The sequence below is a fragment of the Corvus brachyrhynchos genome, unplaced genomic scaffold, assembly GCF_000691975.1.
Source record: "Corvus brachyrhynchos isolate BGI_N302 unplaced genomic scaffold, ASM69197v1 scaffold83, whole genome shotgun sequence".
NCBI lineage: Eukaryota > Metazoa > Chordata > Aves > Passeriformes > Corvidae > Corvus > Corvus brachyrhynchos.
The window spans coordinates 791704-806261 of record NW_008238464.1 but is presented as its reverse complement, the minus strand read 5'-3'; the positions used below and the strand labels follow the sequence as shown (position 1 = coordinate 806261).

The window sequence follows — 14558 nt, the reverse complement described above, 5'->3', positions numbered from 1 at the left end:
GGCTGTAACATCCTTCTCTGTAAAAACTACAGTGTACTTACAGGGCAAAATGAATTTCCAGAGAATAAGATAAGAACAGCACAATTAAGTGGTTGCATCATAATTATTCGACTTCAAAAGACAAAACAATAAAAATATTAGTTTTAATTTTATTTGCAGACCTGGTTTATAAAGTTTACTTTGGCTGTCCTGAGATACCAATATTTTGATGGTTTTTTAAAATCGCACATTTTCTATAACTGTGTATGAGAAAAAAATCACACTAGATGAGAGTCCTCTGGGACTGTGCAGACTGTCAGATGACACTGACAAAATGAATCACACAGTTTCTCTCTAATTCTGACTAAATTTCAGGGTACTGTACATCTAGGTGAGACCTACTTGTGTTATCATGGTTGTTTCATGATTTTCCTTATGCCTAGGATCACACTAAGGTTTCAGTTAATATTATTTTACATTTAATTTTCTATTTTGGTATCACCTTTCTTCTCACAATTCAGTTCAGCAAAAACAGAAGGAAAAGTGGAAACCTCCAAAGGAGCAGTATCCTCCTTACACTCTGATGGCTATATTTTGTCTGTATTTTTAAATGAGAGACATATTTCCTTTTAAGTTTTCCTAATTCTCTTTCTTGGTAAAACATCAAAAGGGCTCAGTTTTTCCCATGTAAGTGCTTGTAGAAGCTATCAAAATAAACTCTAAAACAGTATGCAAGAGAAGGTGTAAGAATGCATTGCAATTTAAGCAGTAGATATATATATAAGGACTGAGACACTTTTTAGTATGTTGACACATCCTAGGATTTCTCAGGTACTGAGACACACTTGTTATAATCTCCCTGCACAGAAGTCTGATTTGTCTTGCAGACATACAGCTATCTTGCAGTTTGAGGAGAACAGGGCTATGCAATGTCTGCTTCCTTGTCCTCCACCCCATCTCAGCCTATCCAATGTCAAAACAAAAACGTTAGCTTCATTTGTGCTTCTAACATAGTACTTCTCAGCACACTCTGAGAAGTGTCATGATTTTTTTCTTTTTTCATTCCATTTTTATGATGGTGAGAAACACAGAGAGAAAGATATGTTATCCAGTTACATTTGCATGTTTACTTAGTCTCAAAATAGCCCCTTGATTTTTCACATTTTACTTCTTTTTTTTCTTCCAGCTCCACATGCTTCCACAGAATGTGGTAAGAAAATAAATCAGACAGTATTGCTGTCTTAGACATCTAAATGCTCAACGCCTTCTGAGTACCTGCATGTGTACAAATCTGACAGTTGTTTATAGTAAAGAGGTCTGTGTGGTTCCTTAGGACTTGCAGGAAGGGAAGGGATCTATAAACATTTTCCACTCTGTTGAACTTTCATTTAGAAAAAAACAGGTAGTTTAATGAGTTAATGAGAAAATAGCTTTCAGACCTGAATACACTGCAAAAGCCAGGGGAATTTGAGGACTGGTTATTGTAAGTGTATGAGCTCAACTGAAAGTGGCATAAAGGGGCAAGGAGTCAAAAAAAAATCCTATGAGCAATGTATGTCTGCATTAGGAAAAAAATTGATCTGAATTAATACATAGATGACAAGAGCTTATTGGTAAGTTCATAAGAGGTGGTAAGACTGAAGAAGTTTGCAGCAGACTTTTTTGAACTGACAGGTTTGGAGGGGAGCCCACAAAACCAGTCTTCTCTGAGCTCTCTGAAGCTTGGACTGCCTGCAGAGTGACAATGCAGAAGTAATTTGAAGATTCATACACATTGAAAAGTGTATGATAAAGAAGAAAAATATCTACTGACTTTTCTCCAGTGACCTGTCCTAGCTTCTGCTGATCTGGAGTCAGAAAATGCATAAAGTTGATACCCAAGTTCATAGCTCACTTTAATTTTTGTTTCGTAAGTTTGGGCGTTGACCCAAATAAATTACAGCATTCATGAAATCCCATGAAATAAAACTCTATAGCCAACTTGTGCACTGTGTGAAGGAGGCCTCTCTTCCCTTTTGAGCAAAACATCCAGCCAGTGTTGCAAAAAATGCAATTTGGGTCAGAGAACCACCCACTGGTAACCAAGTTAAGGAGCATGCTCATCTGCTCAGGTCCTCAGGATGGAAACACTTCCCACTTTCAAACAGAGCTATTTGACATATACTCAGCTACTCTCTTTTCTCATGCAATCAGCCCGCCCAAATACAAGGTAGGTTGTGGAAATGAGGTATCCTCCTCATTCTCTGTGTCTTACTGCCATGTCTGGTCCTAACACTGCAACTGATCTGCAGTAGCAGTAGAGGAGGCTGAGATAATACATACATCATTTCTGGGGATGAGAGAAGTGCCTCTTACACAGTGGAAAATGCAGTAATCATGGGTGGAACACATCCAGAAGACTACAAGGCAAGTACCCTCAATCTGCTATTCCCTGTGGCTGGAAATGTAGCCAGAACCAAAACTTACTATAAGGTGTAGGGAGCAGTGGTTCTGCAAAGGGCCACAATTTCTGTTTTGCTGTCTGAATAAGCTGAGTGAGTGAGATGTGTGGGTGGCTGGGCTAAGGGTCACCACCACATCATGCAAATAAGCTATGTCAGTCGTATTGGCTTCCCCAGCCACTCCACAGAAGTATACCCAAGGAATACAGGAGAGAGGAGAATAAAAGCCAGAATAAGATGAACCTTTATTTCCTAAATAATGCATAACTGAGATTTTTTTTCCTCCAGTAAACAAGCATTTAGCTAATTATTTCTTTAATCATATTCCTTAAAGGGATATGGTAAGTTCAATTTTCTGAGAAGGTAGAATGTGTGTACATGCATCAGAGATCTGAGAACAACTGTGAGCTCAAACTCAGGTTGGAAGAACTCTTATAACACACAACTGGGACTCCTCAGCACAACTTGCTGCTTTTTCTTTATTTGTGCTGACTATCCAGAGGCAGTCTGAACAATCTGACCTATAGGAAGTGTCTGTTTCACCCCCTCATGGGAGTGCATTCCACTGGATGAGCAACATTACCTGCATGCCTTCTTGACCAGAGATCCCCACACCAACATCTGCCACTTGGATCATGCTGACATCATTAGCACCATCACCTAAAGATAACAGAATACAGTTTTGCTGTCACTAGTAGATCACCTACTTTTAGCAGCAACAAAACAAAGGAAAAACAGTTGTTGGTTGAGTATAGAGAGACATTTAGTAAGTGCTGGTTGGGTATAGTAAGGGAGATGTGCGGTAGAAAACGATACATCTATAGAACATAAAGTTCAAAGCTTGCAAAGTTTCCAAGACATTCAGATCTTTGTACACCTTTTAATTACAGGAAAGTAACAATAAAACAAATCCATCTCATTTTAGTTATACCTAAAATTCAGGTGTCAGGCCTGAACTGCACTAATAGTAAAACAGTGGAAGGCTGAGAATGAGCTTCCCAATACTTCTACTTCCTGATTAACAGTCTGCCTGCAATCAGGTATGACCAAGAATTAAATGTCCCAGAAGGCCTAAAGCCAGTGAAGATGTCTACACTTTAAAAATACTAAAAAAAGTTAAAAAGTAGATGAATGAAAGAAAAAGTCAAGAGAGTAGGGTTGACCAGTCCGAGATCTTTAATACACCGAAGACTGGTAGATTTAATTGGAATGGCTGCAGAGTCACCACCCACTACTCTGCTTCCAATCACGATACCACAAGTGATAGGTGCCGTAGACAGGATATCAGAATGAGGTATGTATCTACTTATTAACCTCAAATTTACAGCCAGTGTACTAGTGGAAAATGAAACTGTATTGGCTTATGACAAGACACGTAGTTTTAAACTTCAGTGGCTGAGGTGCACACCACATCTCACCAGTTTCCCTGGTGTTGGCACATGTAAAGAGTAGTATCCACTCACCAGACAAAGCTGATGTCTTTGTGAGTGTGTGACACAACCCTAAGTTAGCTCATGTTGGTTAAAAGGGAGGATGCACACAGCTAGGCTCTAAGCCAGAGCAGGAGCTTGAGCTCAACCCATAGGCTCAAGATACTCAGAAAGAGTGAAAATACAAGCTGCTCAGTCTCCACTAGTGTTTTTAAGCATTCTGGATAATTCAAGTTAACGAGCCAGATGTTCTTTACAACATATGCAAATGATTATGTCCACAGTCAATTAGCCAAAGATATAAATTCAGTGGGAGGGAGGCATATCTGGGCTAGATATATTGAGCATAAAGATTATGATAATCAGCATGTACTTGGTGATGTAGATGTCACACAAATCTGGCAATTATTATATGTACTTAGGGTTTCCCATGGGCAGGTCCCACCCACATATGTTCCAGCTATAATTAACCAATACAGGTAGATGAAAGCAAGTGTATTTATGACAGTGTATGCTGAAATCGTATCTTCTAATGAAACACGAACCTAAACTTGAAGCAGGGAAAGAAGAGCTGGATGACTTGTGTAAAAATCATAGAAACATGGAAGATTGTGTCAAATTTAAGACAGATCAACTGCCAAAGTCTCCCCTTTGCTAATTGAGTGATTAGGTGGGAAGAAGTGTAAGCGTTGGCATGATAGCAGTTGTAAATCCACTCTCTATAATGACAAGGCCAAGTCATAGCCTGTGCTGTATGGCTGACTTGTGATGATAAATACAGAACCTTGAGTTTAAGTATGATCAGATGAAATAGCAATAAGCGCAAATTTTTTTTTGTGTAATACAGTGACTCCAAAATGGTGTTTTGCACAGCATCAGATAACCCAGCTCTTCACAGCTGTGTTCAGACATGTCAAAACCTCTTAGCATAACTGGTCCTGATCACCTAATTTCTGTAGGAAGAAATCCTAAATACTACTCCAGACTTCTATCCTGGTTTTGAGTAAATATGTTAGAATAAATATATTAGAATTGTCCAGCATGTTTTCAGACAAAACTGGAAGGCTGTTTCAGTTGTGAGGCAGCTGGGAGGGTCCTACTGCATGTCAAAAAAATCAAAATTTTCAAGACACAGTATACATCAGGGCAGGCTAGTTTAAACTGAGGTATTTACCTATTGCCAAGGTCATTGCTTTGAGTTTGTCTCTGACTAGTTTCACTACCATGCTCTTTTGGAGTGGGGTAGAGCGACAACACAGTACTGAACGGCATCGCTTGGCTAGTGCAAGAAATTTATCTTCTAGCATGGGTTCCAGGGCATAAGCTAGAGTCCTTCCATCAATCACTAGGCCCAAGCTGGAAAGCACAGAGGAAGAGGGTGGATAGAGAGGGGTGAACCCAACAGTCATGTTTCCAGTAGCTCCGTCTATTGTGTTGTTTGAAAATTTAGACTCTACGCATTGCAGACACTGCTCCAGCAAGACAGCACATGTCTCCTGAAAAAAAATTCAAAATACAAATGCTTGAGAGAAAAGAACATGTATTCAAAGGCTGCTGTTTGATATATGTTTAGGCATAACTAATATGGGGAATGCATTATTTGTTGCACTGTTAAAAGTTTTAATTTCTAATAATCTTCTTTTCTACTTGTTCTGAACACAATTCTTGCACAAGGTATGACAACAATAAAGAGTAGAAAGGCTTAAAATCTAATTCTTCTTTAACATGCACTTTTGTACGCTAAATTAATTTCTTTTAGCTCCTTCTCAGAATAACAGTGCTGGGAAATGATATATAATTGGTACCAGTTAACTATGGTGATGAACACCATGTATACGCCCACAACTCAGATCAAAGAGTTATGCATTGTTAAAGGCCAATTAAAGGTTATTTAAGCTGAAATCTCTCTCCTAGCCATACTCAGCTAGAAGATGTTACTGAGAATACATGAGCATTCAAAAAAAGTGCTATTGGTCTTACAGCAAAGTATGACTAAAAAGAAAACCCATGGAAAATTAATTTACCAATTCAGTTGATACACCCAACAATGGAAAATGCTGTTATCGTTTCTTCCTTTTTGAAAGAAATTGGAACTGAATACTGATGGCCTACCTCTCCTCTGCTGATCTGAAGTCCAATTTTATCACCCCATAAAAGGACTACAGCACTATCAGTCTGGTTCCTTGTATGTTAGACCGTATCAGTAAACTCTTTGCGACTGCTTGCAAAAAGTTGAGCACAGGAAAGATCAGTAATTCAGAAGGATTAGAAAAGCTCTGTTAGGAAGCAAGGCATTACTGTAGATGTAGTTTTCTGCCTCTCAGTGTTAGCATCGGAATTTAAATATTGCTTCTCTCTCCAGAGAAAAAGCCACCTGAGAAAACATGAATGACTGAGTTACCTAAATACTACATTTCAGTGGCTTAAATAAAGCACAAATTCTCAATAGGTTATCAATTGCTTTCTTTCTCAACATGTTTTAATAACAGGTTGCTTTTTAGACCTATTAGTGCCAATAAACAGAATTAGGGATGTTTTGAGAATGCATACCGAAGACAGTGATTTATGCTGCTATGGCATATTTTCATTCGTGGTGGAGTTCACTATACACAGTTACATGTTTTCAGTATGTTTATGATAGATGAGATTAAGGTTTAGAAGCATCACTCACTGAAAAGTATTCAAAGGCATGTCCTACCTGAAAATTATAGATGAAGCAGGAAAAGAAGAAAAAAAAAAAAGAGGAAAAGGAAAAAAGCCATCAAACTTTAAATTGTGCAAGTTGAAAACAGAGCAAAACTAGTTCATTAGTAAACTTGTACAGTGGATCTGCTTACTGGTGATTCAGCATTCAAAGTGATAATTTCTTCATCATGATCTAGTAGCTTGCAGGCATATGCAATATTAACAGCTGTTTCTTGCTTGTCTCCAGTAAGAACCCAAATCTGCAACCCAGCTTTGCGCAAGCGTGCAATGGTTTCTGGAACACCATCCTGCAAACGGTCCTCTATGCCAGTTGCACCTAAGTACACAAAAAAACCGCAAAATATTCCATATTAAATGAACACTTTAAATCTAATCTTAAAACCCAGAAGTTTTAAGATTAGATTTAAAAAAAACCAAACCCCAAAACAACCAGCAGTCACTTTTACCGGGAAACAGCTAAACTACCAATGCTTGCAAGATTTGGGCAGCTTTTTGGGGGTATTGAGGAAGAAGAAAGGAAAGTAGCTGTGGTAAACATTTGCATCAACAATAAACAACAAATCCAGAATTCAATATTTGAAAAGCAACCAGACGCCACTCCTAGTCCCAGAGGTTCACAAGGCTTATTGTCTCTATGCTCTATATCTGCATCATTTCTGCTCAATGTTGCTAGAGAAGGTATTGGTTCTTGGAGATCTTTTCAGTTCCTAAGGGTCTTAACTGCCTTTTCTCCACGAGAAGAGAGTGGGTCACAAAAAATTCTTCTCTTGAAGGGGAATAACAGCAGGACTGCATCTTGGCAACAGCATATTAGGCTGCAGACATGAACCTTTTTATGCCTTGTTGCTGCTCCTTGCTCTTGCAGAAAGACACTGGTGGCCAAATGAGATATAGCAGAGAATAAGTCATAAATCTGTTGACCATGATGTGAGAGTAAAATGTGTATTTTCATGCTTTCAATGCATCTTTCTACCTGTTTTTAAGAGACTGGGTATCTGTTTTACGCTTACATAAATCAGTTGACTGAGATGAGATTTTCATATATATGAAAAGTGGCAAAAAGCCACTCAGGACCAAGCTCAGTGTCACCATTGCTACATCAGTGCTCTACTGAATGTCAGAGAGTCTTCAGTGTGAGGAAATGCAAGCCCTGCTACTAGCAAATGAGGAAGTGACAGACAAGCAAGTTACCTGGAACAAGAAGAAAAACAAAATCAACTTTTCTCAGCTGATTATTACTCCTATGGTTGCTCCTTGAAAAAAACCCAATTAACAATAGAAGTCCACTTAAGTCTGAGCACCAGTCATTTACATGAAAACACATTCTTAGGGCAGTGTTGGGAAAGCTACTGCTATCCAAACAAAGAAAAATATATTCCAGACTAAATTTTTATTCCCACAACCTAATGATGACTGATCATTGCAAACTACAAACCACAGTATGAGCTTCTTGGGGAATGACTGAACTGATAGTTTACTGCTGGCCAGAGCTCACTTATTTGTCTAGCAGCTCAATTTCACTTTTTTTTTTTTCTCTTCACCTCAGACTGCAGGCAGAGCCAACAGGTACACCCATGGTGAGATCTTGATTACTCTGGGCTGAACTAGGCAACTCATGCCCCCTTTTTAAGTCAGGGGAGAGAACCAGACACTTCAAGGGCATGATTCACCTAATCCTAAAGTGGATATCTAAGTCAGACCAAATGAACTATATATTTTTTTGACTCTCCATTATATGTTATATATGTTATATGTTATATGGTTATATGTTGAGCCTTGGAGATCTGCAGTAAATTCATTAAAAATTGGGTGAGGTGGCTCTGTCTCCCAGAGACAAGCAGGCTGGCAATTAGTGAAGGTTGTTTTCTCCAACAGTGTTATGGCTGTCCCACTTTCTTTGCCAGAGAAAGTAGTTGGATGCATGGAGTACTAGTGTATATACGTACATTTTAGAATCTCAGTGCTTTCAACATCTCAACTCAAAAGACTATGACTTAGCTCTTGCAATGCTTTTTACATACACTGATTTTAACTGCAAACCCTTGCCACAGAATACACAGGCCCTGAGTGCATGTGCTGAACCTGATGTATATGAAAGTTGATGCCTCTCACAGATGCAGTTTATGAGCTTTGCTTTATGCATGTCTCCGGTGTCCCTGGAGTCACGGAAGTCTCTGACATGTTGAAGTGGCACTGAGCTAATGAAATTCTGTAGACAGCTTGGGCCAAATCCTCCTCTTGTTTAGAGCAGCAGTTCCCATTTATGATATTGTGTCAAATTCATCCCTGGTATTACTCCACTTATTTCACTAGTGATAAAATTATGGCAGGAGCAAGGAAAACAGGGTGTCTTTTATGTTAATTATATCCCATTCCTTCGTGGTGCTGCACGACAGCCATGATAAAGTCCCACAGAAGCCAATTTCTATACTGTCAGAAACAATTTAAGGGAAAGAACGGATTTCATAGCCAAGCTTTCAGAATTTTTATTACATTTTAATTTCATGTCCAGCTCTCATTTCATTACCTAGCAGATGCAGATTCTTCTCTATCCGCAGTGCTGATTGAAACAGAAGTTCTTCACGATTTTCAATAGAGGATTCTGCTTCCAAATGAGTTTTTAACCAACAGCCATACTCTTCCTTGCTGAGAACCTATTACAAAGAGTATGTTAGGGCACAGTCAACATGATGCAAAGGCATTCATCCTTTACTGAATAAAATGAAAAAGAAGTTATGAATCAAGAACAATAAAATAATAAATACCTTCAGTAATCTTTGTCAAGACTCTGCTTAAAAGCAAACTAAAAGCCTGCATTTACTTACTCTTTTTGCAATACAGAGGGTGCGCAGCCCATCTACAGCATAAAGATTAAGGTAATTCTGGGTTTTGCTTCGGATTTTTTTTTGATGTTTGCCCCGAGGGTCATCTAGATAAGAATAAAAACATAAATTACTCATTGAAAAATAACAGCAGCTGAATTGCCTCAGAGAATAAAAACTTATATACAGTACTTACTGTACCAGCACTTTATAACTGATACTTTTAAAGAGCTGTTGATATTTCCTGGGAAACTGAAATAAAACATTCCATTAAAAAAAATTATCTTTTTGTTCTCTTTTCTGTCTTCTCTCTTCAAAAAAGTCACTGCGAATATACGTGAGAAAGACCTTTTTTTTTTTACTCCTTAAGTATTTCTTTTGCCTGAATATTTTGAGAAATCATGATAATCTTCACACCAAACAATGCTGTCAGAAATAGAAGTATGATTTTAAATACACTAGTAGCAAATGCTTTTCCGCTTCTCCACAGCTCATCATGTGCAGAAAAACTACACTTAAAAATAGCACTCAGTTTTCCACCAAGGCTAGTATCTTGAAAGAAGTGGAAACAGTGCTCTGTTGTGTGTATCTAAGTGCATGAAGGTCCTTTTGTCTGTTAGTGCTGTACTGATACTTCCTCTGAGCCTGAATCAACACACCAAGTTCTGGGTATGACTGTGATTTCATTTAGAGGAGAATTAGCACTTGCAGACCTCACAGCTAGCTTTTACCTCAGATGCATCAGCAAAATTTCCACTTAGCTTTACCCTTCACTTAAAGCCATGTGTAACCACTCAAAACGAGGAGTGAGCATCTGTTTCTTTTCTCTCTTGAGCTGGGACTGGTGCAACGTGCTCACTCTGTGATCAACATAGAGTAATAAATATGATGGCAGCACGTTTTGTTCTATCTTATTACATGAAATGGTGTCTCCAAAAATTAAAAACAAGCAATAAACGCAGTTTTTTATTAGCTAGGATAAAGACAAGTTCATGAAAAAGGTACGGTAGTAGTAATATTAAGTAATATGAATTTCAAGGCTAGCACTAAAGTAAACGTACAAGCTGGTAAATTTTTAGATTGGAACCATTGAGTGAGAATGACTGGTACCTTCTGGCAGGTTTTCCTATTCCCTGATGTGATACACTTTTTTTTTACTAAAGTCTGAATATTTTCAGGGGATGTAGAATCGTTTCAGGATATAATTCTGTAATTGGAGCTGTTCTTAAGTGCAATATTTGAGTTACTGGTACTTACACAGTAACGAGTCACTGAGTCAGGTGACCACTCCTCACCAGAAGTCTGAGTACCTCAAGACTCAATTCAGCACTGAATGTGCTCACCTCTCATACTGAGAGCCTGTGGGCACTATACCATTATATTAAGCACTTAATACTGGTATATAAATTAGATGGCATAAGTATCTTACAGTTTATACTTTTCAGTGCCCATTTACCCGGTGTGCACTCATACTGAATTTGATCCTGCTATATGTTGACTGCATACATATATATATCTGTCTGGCTACACAGCATTCAGCACTTCCATATTTATACAGCAGCAGAGTATGTAACTGGGCATTCAGATGCTCCACCACAAACACATACATGGATTGATTTTGTCAAAATAAGGGAACTGTGAGTTTGGAATCCCAATATTCTGGTTTTTGTTCCATTTATCTCAACCATGTATCAGAACATTTTACTCACTGTAAAGCTATTTTTTCACCTTTAAAGACTTTTCTATCCTCTCTAGGTTTGCAAAGCTGGGAGTATACATATGCAGTTGTTCCCAAGGGACTCTGTGAAGACTGTGGTATTCCCAACATGTGTTCATTTCAGTTCCATCTCTGATTAAGTTCATGTGGTGAATACTGACTGGTAGGAATATTCTCACGGGCCTGTCCATCTACCTATTAATACTACCTATGCAATCACTCTTTGTTTCAAAGGGATAATATAGATATATTATTCCCGAAGGACATCCCTACAAGTATTATTTGCAATTGGAAAGCCCTTTCTGACATTATATATGGAAGTATGCATACAAGGAACCACCAGCCTAATACAGTTTCACTTAGCTACTTTTCTATTAGGGTGTTATAACCTTTATGTCACATGTGACTTTGCTGCGTAATGTAAGAATTTTTTCTTCTGGGAGAAGTACTGCAGCAAATCTTCTTCGAGGCTTCTTGTATTAGTGAGTCATCTTTTTAACTTAAACAATAAAGCAGGTAAGCCTTCTTCCTAATTTATTGTGATACATTAACATTCTAGAGAAAAATGCCATATTTTTTGCATATCCCACATGAAATTGTCTTACGAGAGTAGCTATTTTAGTGGCTCACTGACTTCAAATGATGCAAACTTCAATAGCTGCTTAAACACATCAAAAGCTGTTTCTATCACTTTAAGGTTAAGTGGTGTTAATCACTTCAGAGCTGTCTGAATACCACAGGTGTTAATGCAGTAATCATAATGTCAAATGCTCATACCTCCTTCAATGAACAAAGACAGCAACTCTCTACAAGTAGAGATGTGCATTCTACAGAATTTCTGTGCAAATTCTCAGTTCCAGCATGTCGCTCTTCCACCAGCATACCAGTGACAGCTAAACCCCCTTGTATCTGTTCATGTGCCTCATCAGTCCTACCCTGAGATTTATCTTGTGCTCAGAAGCTAGAAGGGGGGAAGGAATCTCTTGCAGACAAAACCCAGTTGTGGAGATTCTTTTTAGCTGGGATGCAGTGTCTGCTCTGAGCAGTGTGACCACACGCACCATGCCAGTGAAAAAACAGCAAGGAAGTCTTCTCCAGAAGAAAGACAGAGAGCTAGTGGCCTTCTGCTTCTTCATTTCTTTCCATAATCTTGAGCTGCAGAAAGCCAGCACAGTCATTGTTTTCTCAATGACTTATGTTCACAGATCCTGTGTGAGCTGGGTACTGACTCAAACAGTAACTTTCTTATTTATGAACACAGTGACTGTTGAGATAATGTAAAAACAATACACTCTTGGGAATAATTTCAAGGCTTTTGGAAATCTGTTTGCTATCAGAATACACCAGGCTCCACAGTCTTAACTAGATATCCAAGCAGAGCAAATGGAGTCAATTCATAATCTTTTTAAATTTCAACGCTCATGACGATTTATACTTTTCTATGAGACACAAGGAAGCTAAAACATAATACTTCTGCTTCTGATTTTAAGCTGCTTCTCATGTCATATTCTAAAATACTCTTCCTCCAAAACAGGAATCTTTGGTTCATGTCATGTGATGTCTGAGCTGGGAGATTACAGACATGCCTTGATCCTTCAGTCTAAGGGCAAAAGTCTCAAGACACACACTTGACTAGCGTGCAGTTCACATGTCCCTGAAGCACTAAGAGAGCAAAAACCAAGCTGTGGGATTAGTTGTCATGTCCATTCACTTTTTAGTAATTTCCTTGAAATGATAAATGACTGAATTCTCGTAGCATTACATCTCCCCTCACACTCATGTTCCATCGTTACCAGTGAAGTGGATGACAACAAAGACAGATCCCACAATATAGATAACAGCCACGGCATAAATCTTTTGAGGCTTCCTCTACATCCACTGACACTAGGATAACTGCAGGCAGACAGTGAATTCAGTTCCAGGAGTGAAAGACACTCAAGAGAAATGTCAAATGTTTTTTCAGACAGATCTGCTGAAACTCACAGAATTACTGAAGCTGGGAGGGGCTTAAGAGGACTAGAAAACAAGGGGAACTGCTTACAGTGTTCTAGTGGCTGCACTTTACATTGCTTGCAAAACCAAAGCACACCAGAACTCATAGTTCAATCTGGGCTAAAAAAAACCCAAACAAACAAAAGCCCAAACCAAAACAAAAAACCTCCTGCACAATTTCATAACCACTTTCAATTTGTTTGCTTGTAATGATGGTGGCACCTGTACTTGTCCAGCTACAGACATTGCTCATTCCCACACTGACCTTCAGGAACTGTGCTTCTTTTTCTCTGACGTACATCACCACTGATAACGTTGTCATTTTTTTATTTTCTAACTGGCCTTACTGTTTTTACCTAGGTGGGTTCTAGACCAGCCTGAAATTTCCCTGAAAATTCCTTGATCCATTGAGTCTACTGTGAATGGACACTGCAGCTTCGAACATAGTCTGTTATATGGTGGCAAAAAAATTTAAGACTTGGCATAAAATATTTTTTTCTTTTCTAAATGCTCAGTTCTCATTCTGAGAACTAATTTGTAATCAATATTTCCTAGGTATTGGAAATTTTCAGTGCTGTTAGTAGTTTGGAAGGAAAGAAGTTTCCATAGATGCTCTACATGCCTTCTGTCATATCAGATCTTTGCTAAAAAATTATTCATGAATACTTTGTTGTTAGTTAAGGACAAGTTCTTGATATTTTTGGCTCAGCTTTGATTTATATGGCTGTAACCAGAAAACTAATGCCAACATTTTTCTGTGTTTCGTTAAACTAAAACTACACAGTGTAAGCCTTTCACAATTTTTTACTCCAATTCATGTCAAAGTAACCACAAAGTCAATGCATTAGTGAAACATGGGAAGTACCTCTAGCACTTTGGGGCTCTGTCCATTCATATTGGGGTAATCTTTAAACACTGGATGAAATTCAGTGTTGAAAATACAGTAAATTAGATGCAAACTGATTAATGCAAACTGGAACCCCTGTGTCTCCTCTAACTTCTGAAAGCTTACAGGATTCTTCTTGAAACCAACTGATTACATGTAGCTATTTAAGGTAGTCCCTGCTCCCTAGGACATTTGGGTGCTGGAGAATTCCCCATGCTTTAGGGAAATTCCATGTTCACAGCTACATGTCTATTGCTTGCTAGTCAACTATGTATTTGAAGCCAAGATTTCTTGTCTGAACAGCATCTCTCCATCTTTTGCCACAGCCTTTCTGTTTTGATGGCTGACTGAGTCACATTGCACTTTAGCATCGTAGTTAAACACCAATAAATGTGCTGATTAATGCGACATATTGCATCAAAAGGACGTAAGGACTTAAAAATGAAACTGAGGGAAGCAGCAATAAGAAGTATTTCAGTTTCATATAAAATACTCAACTGTCCAAGCACTGCCAGGCAGGTTTTTCTAAAGAAATGTAAATTGCTTTGGCAGAGTTGCAAAAAATTCCTTTAAAATAAAGTTTTC

General features: G+C 38.4%; 1 protein-coding gene across 1 annotated transcript in view; it reads right to left on the bottom strand.

Annotated features, from left to right (window-relative positions):
* ATP10A (ATPase phospholipid transporting 10A (putative)) overlaps positions 1-14558 on the bottom strand; it is a gene marked incomplete at its 5' end in the record, with an annotated part of 112515 nt that overhangs the window by 9792 nt on the left and 88165 nt on the right. Inside the window, 5 exons of the mRNA XM_017736966.1 lie at positions 3004-3080; positions 5025-5346; positions 6688-6872; positions 9084-9210; positions 9382-9485. Coding sequence (XP_017592455.1) covers positions 3004-3080; positions 5025-5346; positions 6688-6872; positions 9084-9210; positions 9382-9485 — 815 coding nt within the window. The remainder of the gene's footprint in view (positions 1-3003; positions 3081-5024; positions 5347-6687; positions 6873-9083; positions 9211-9381; positions 9486-14558) is intronic.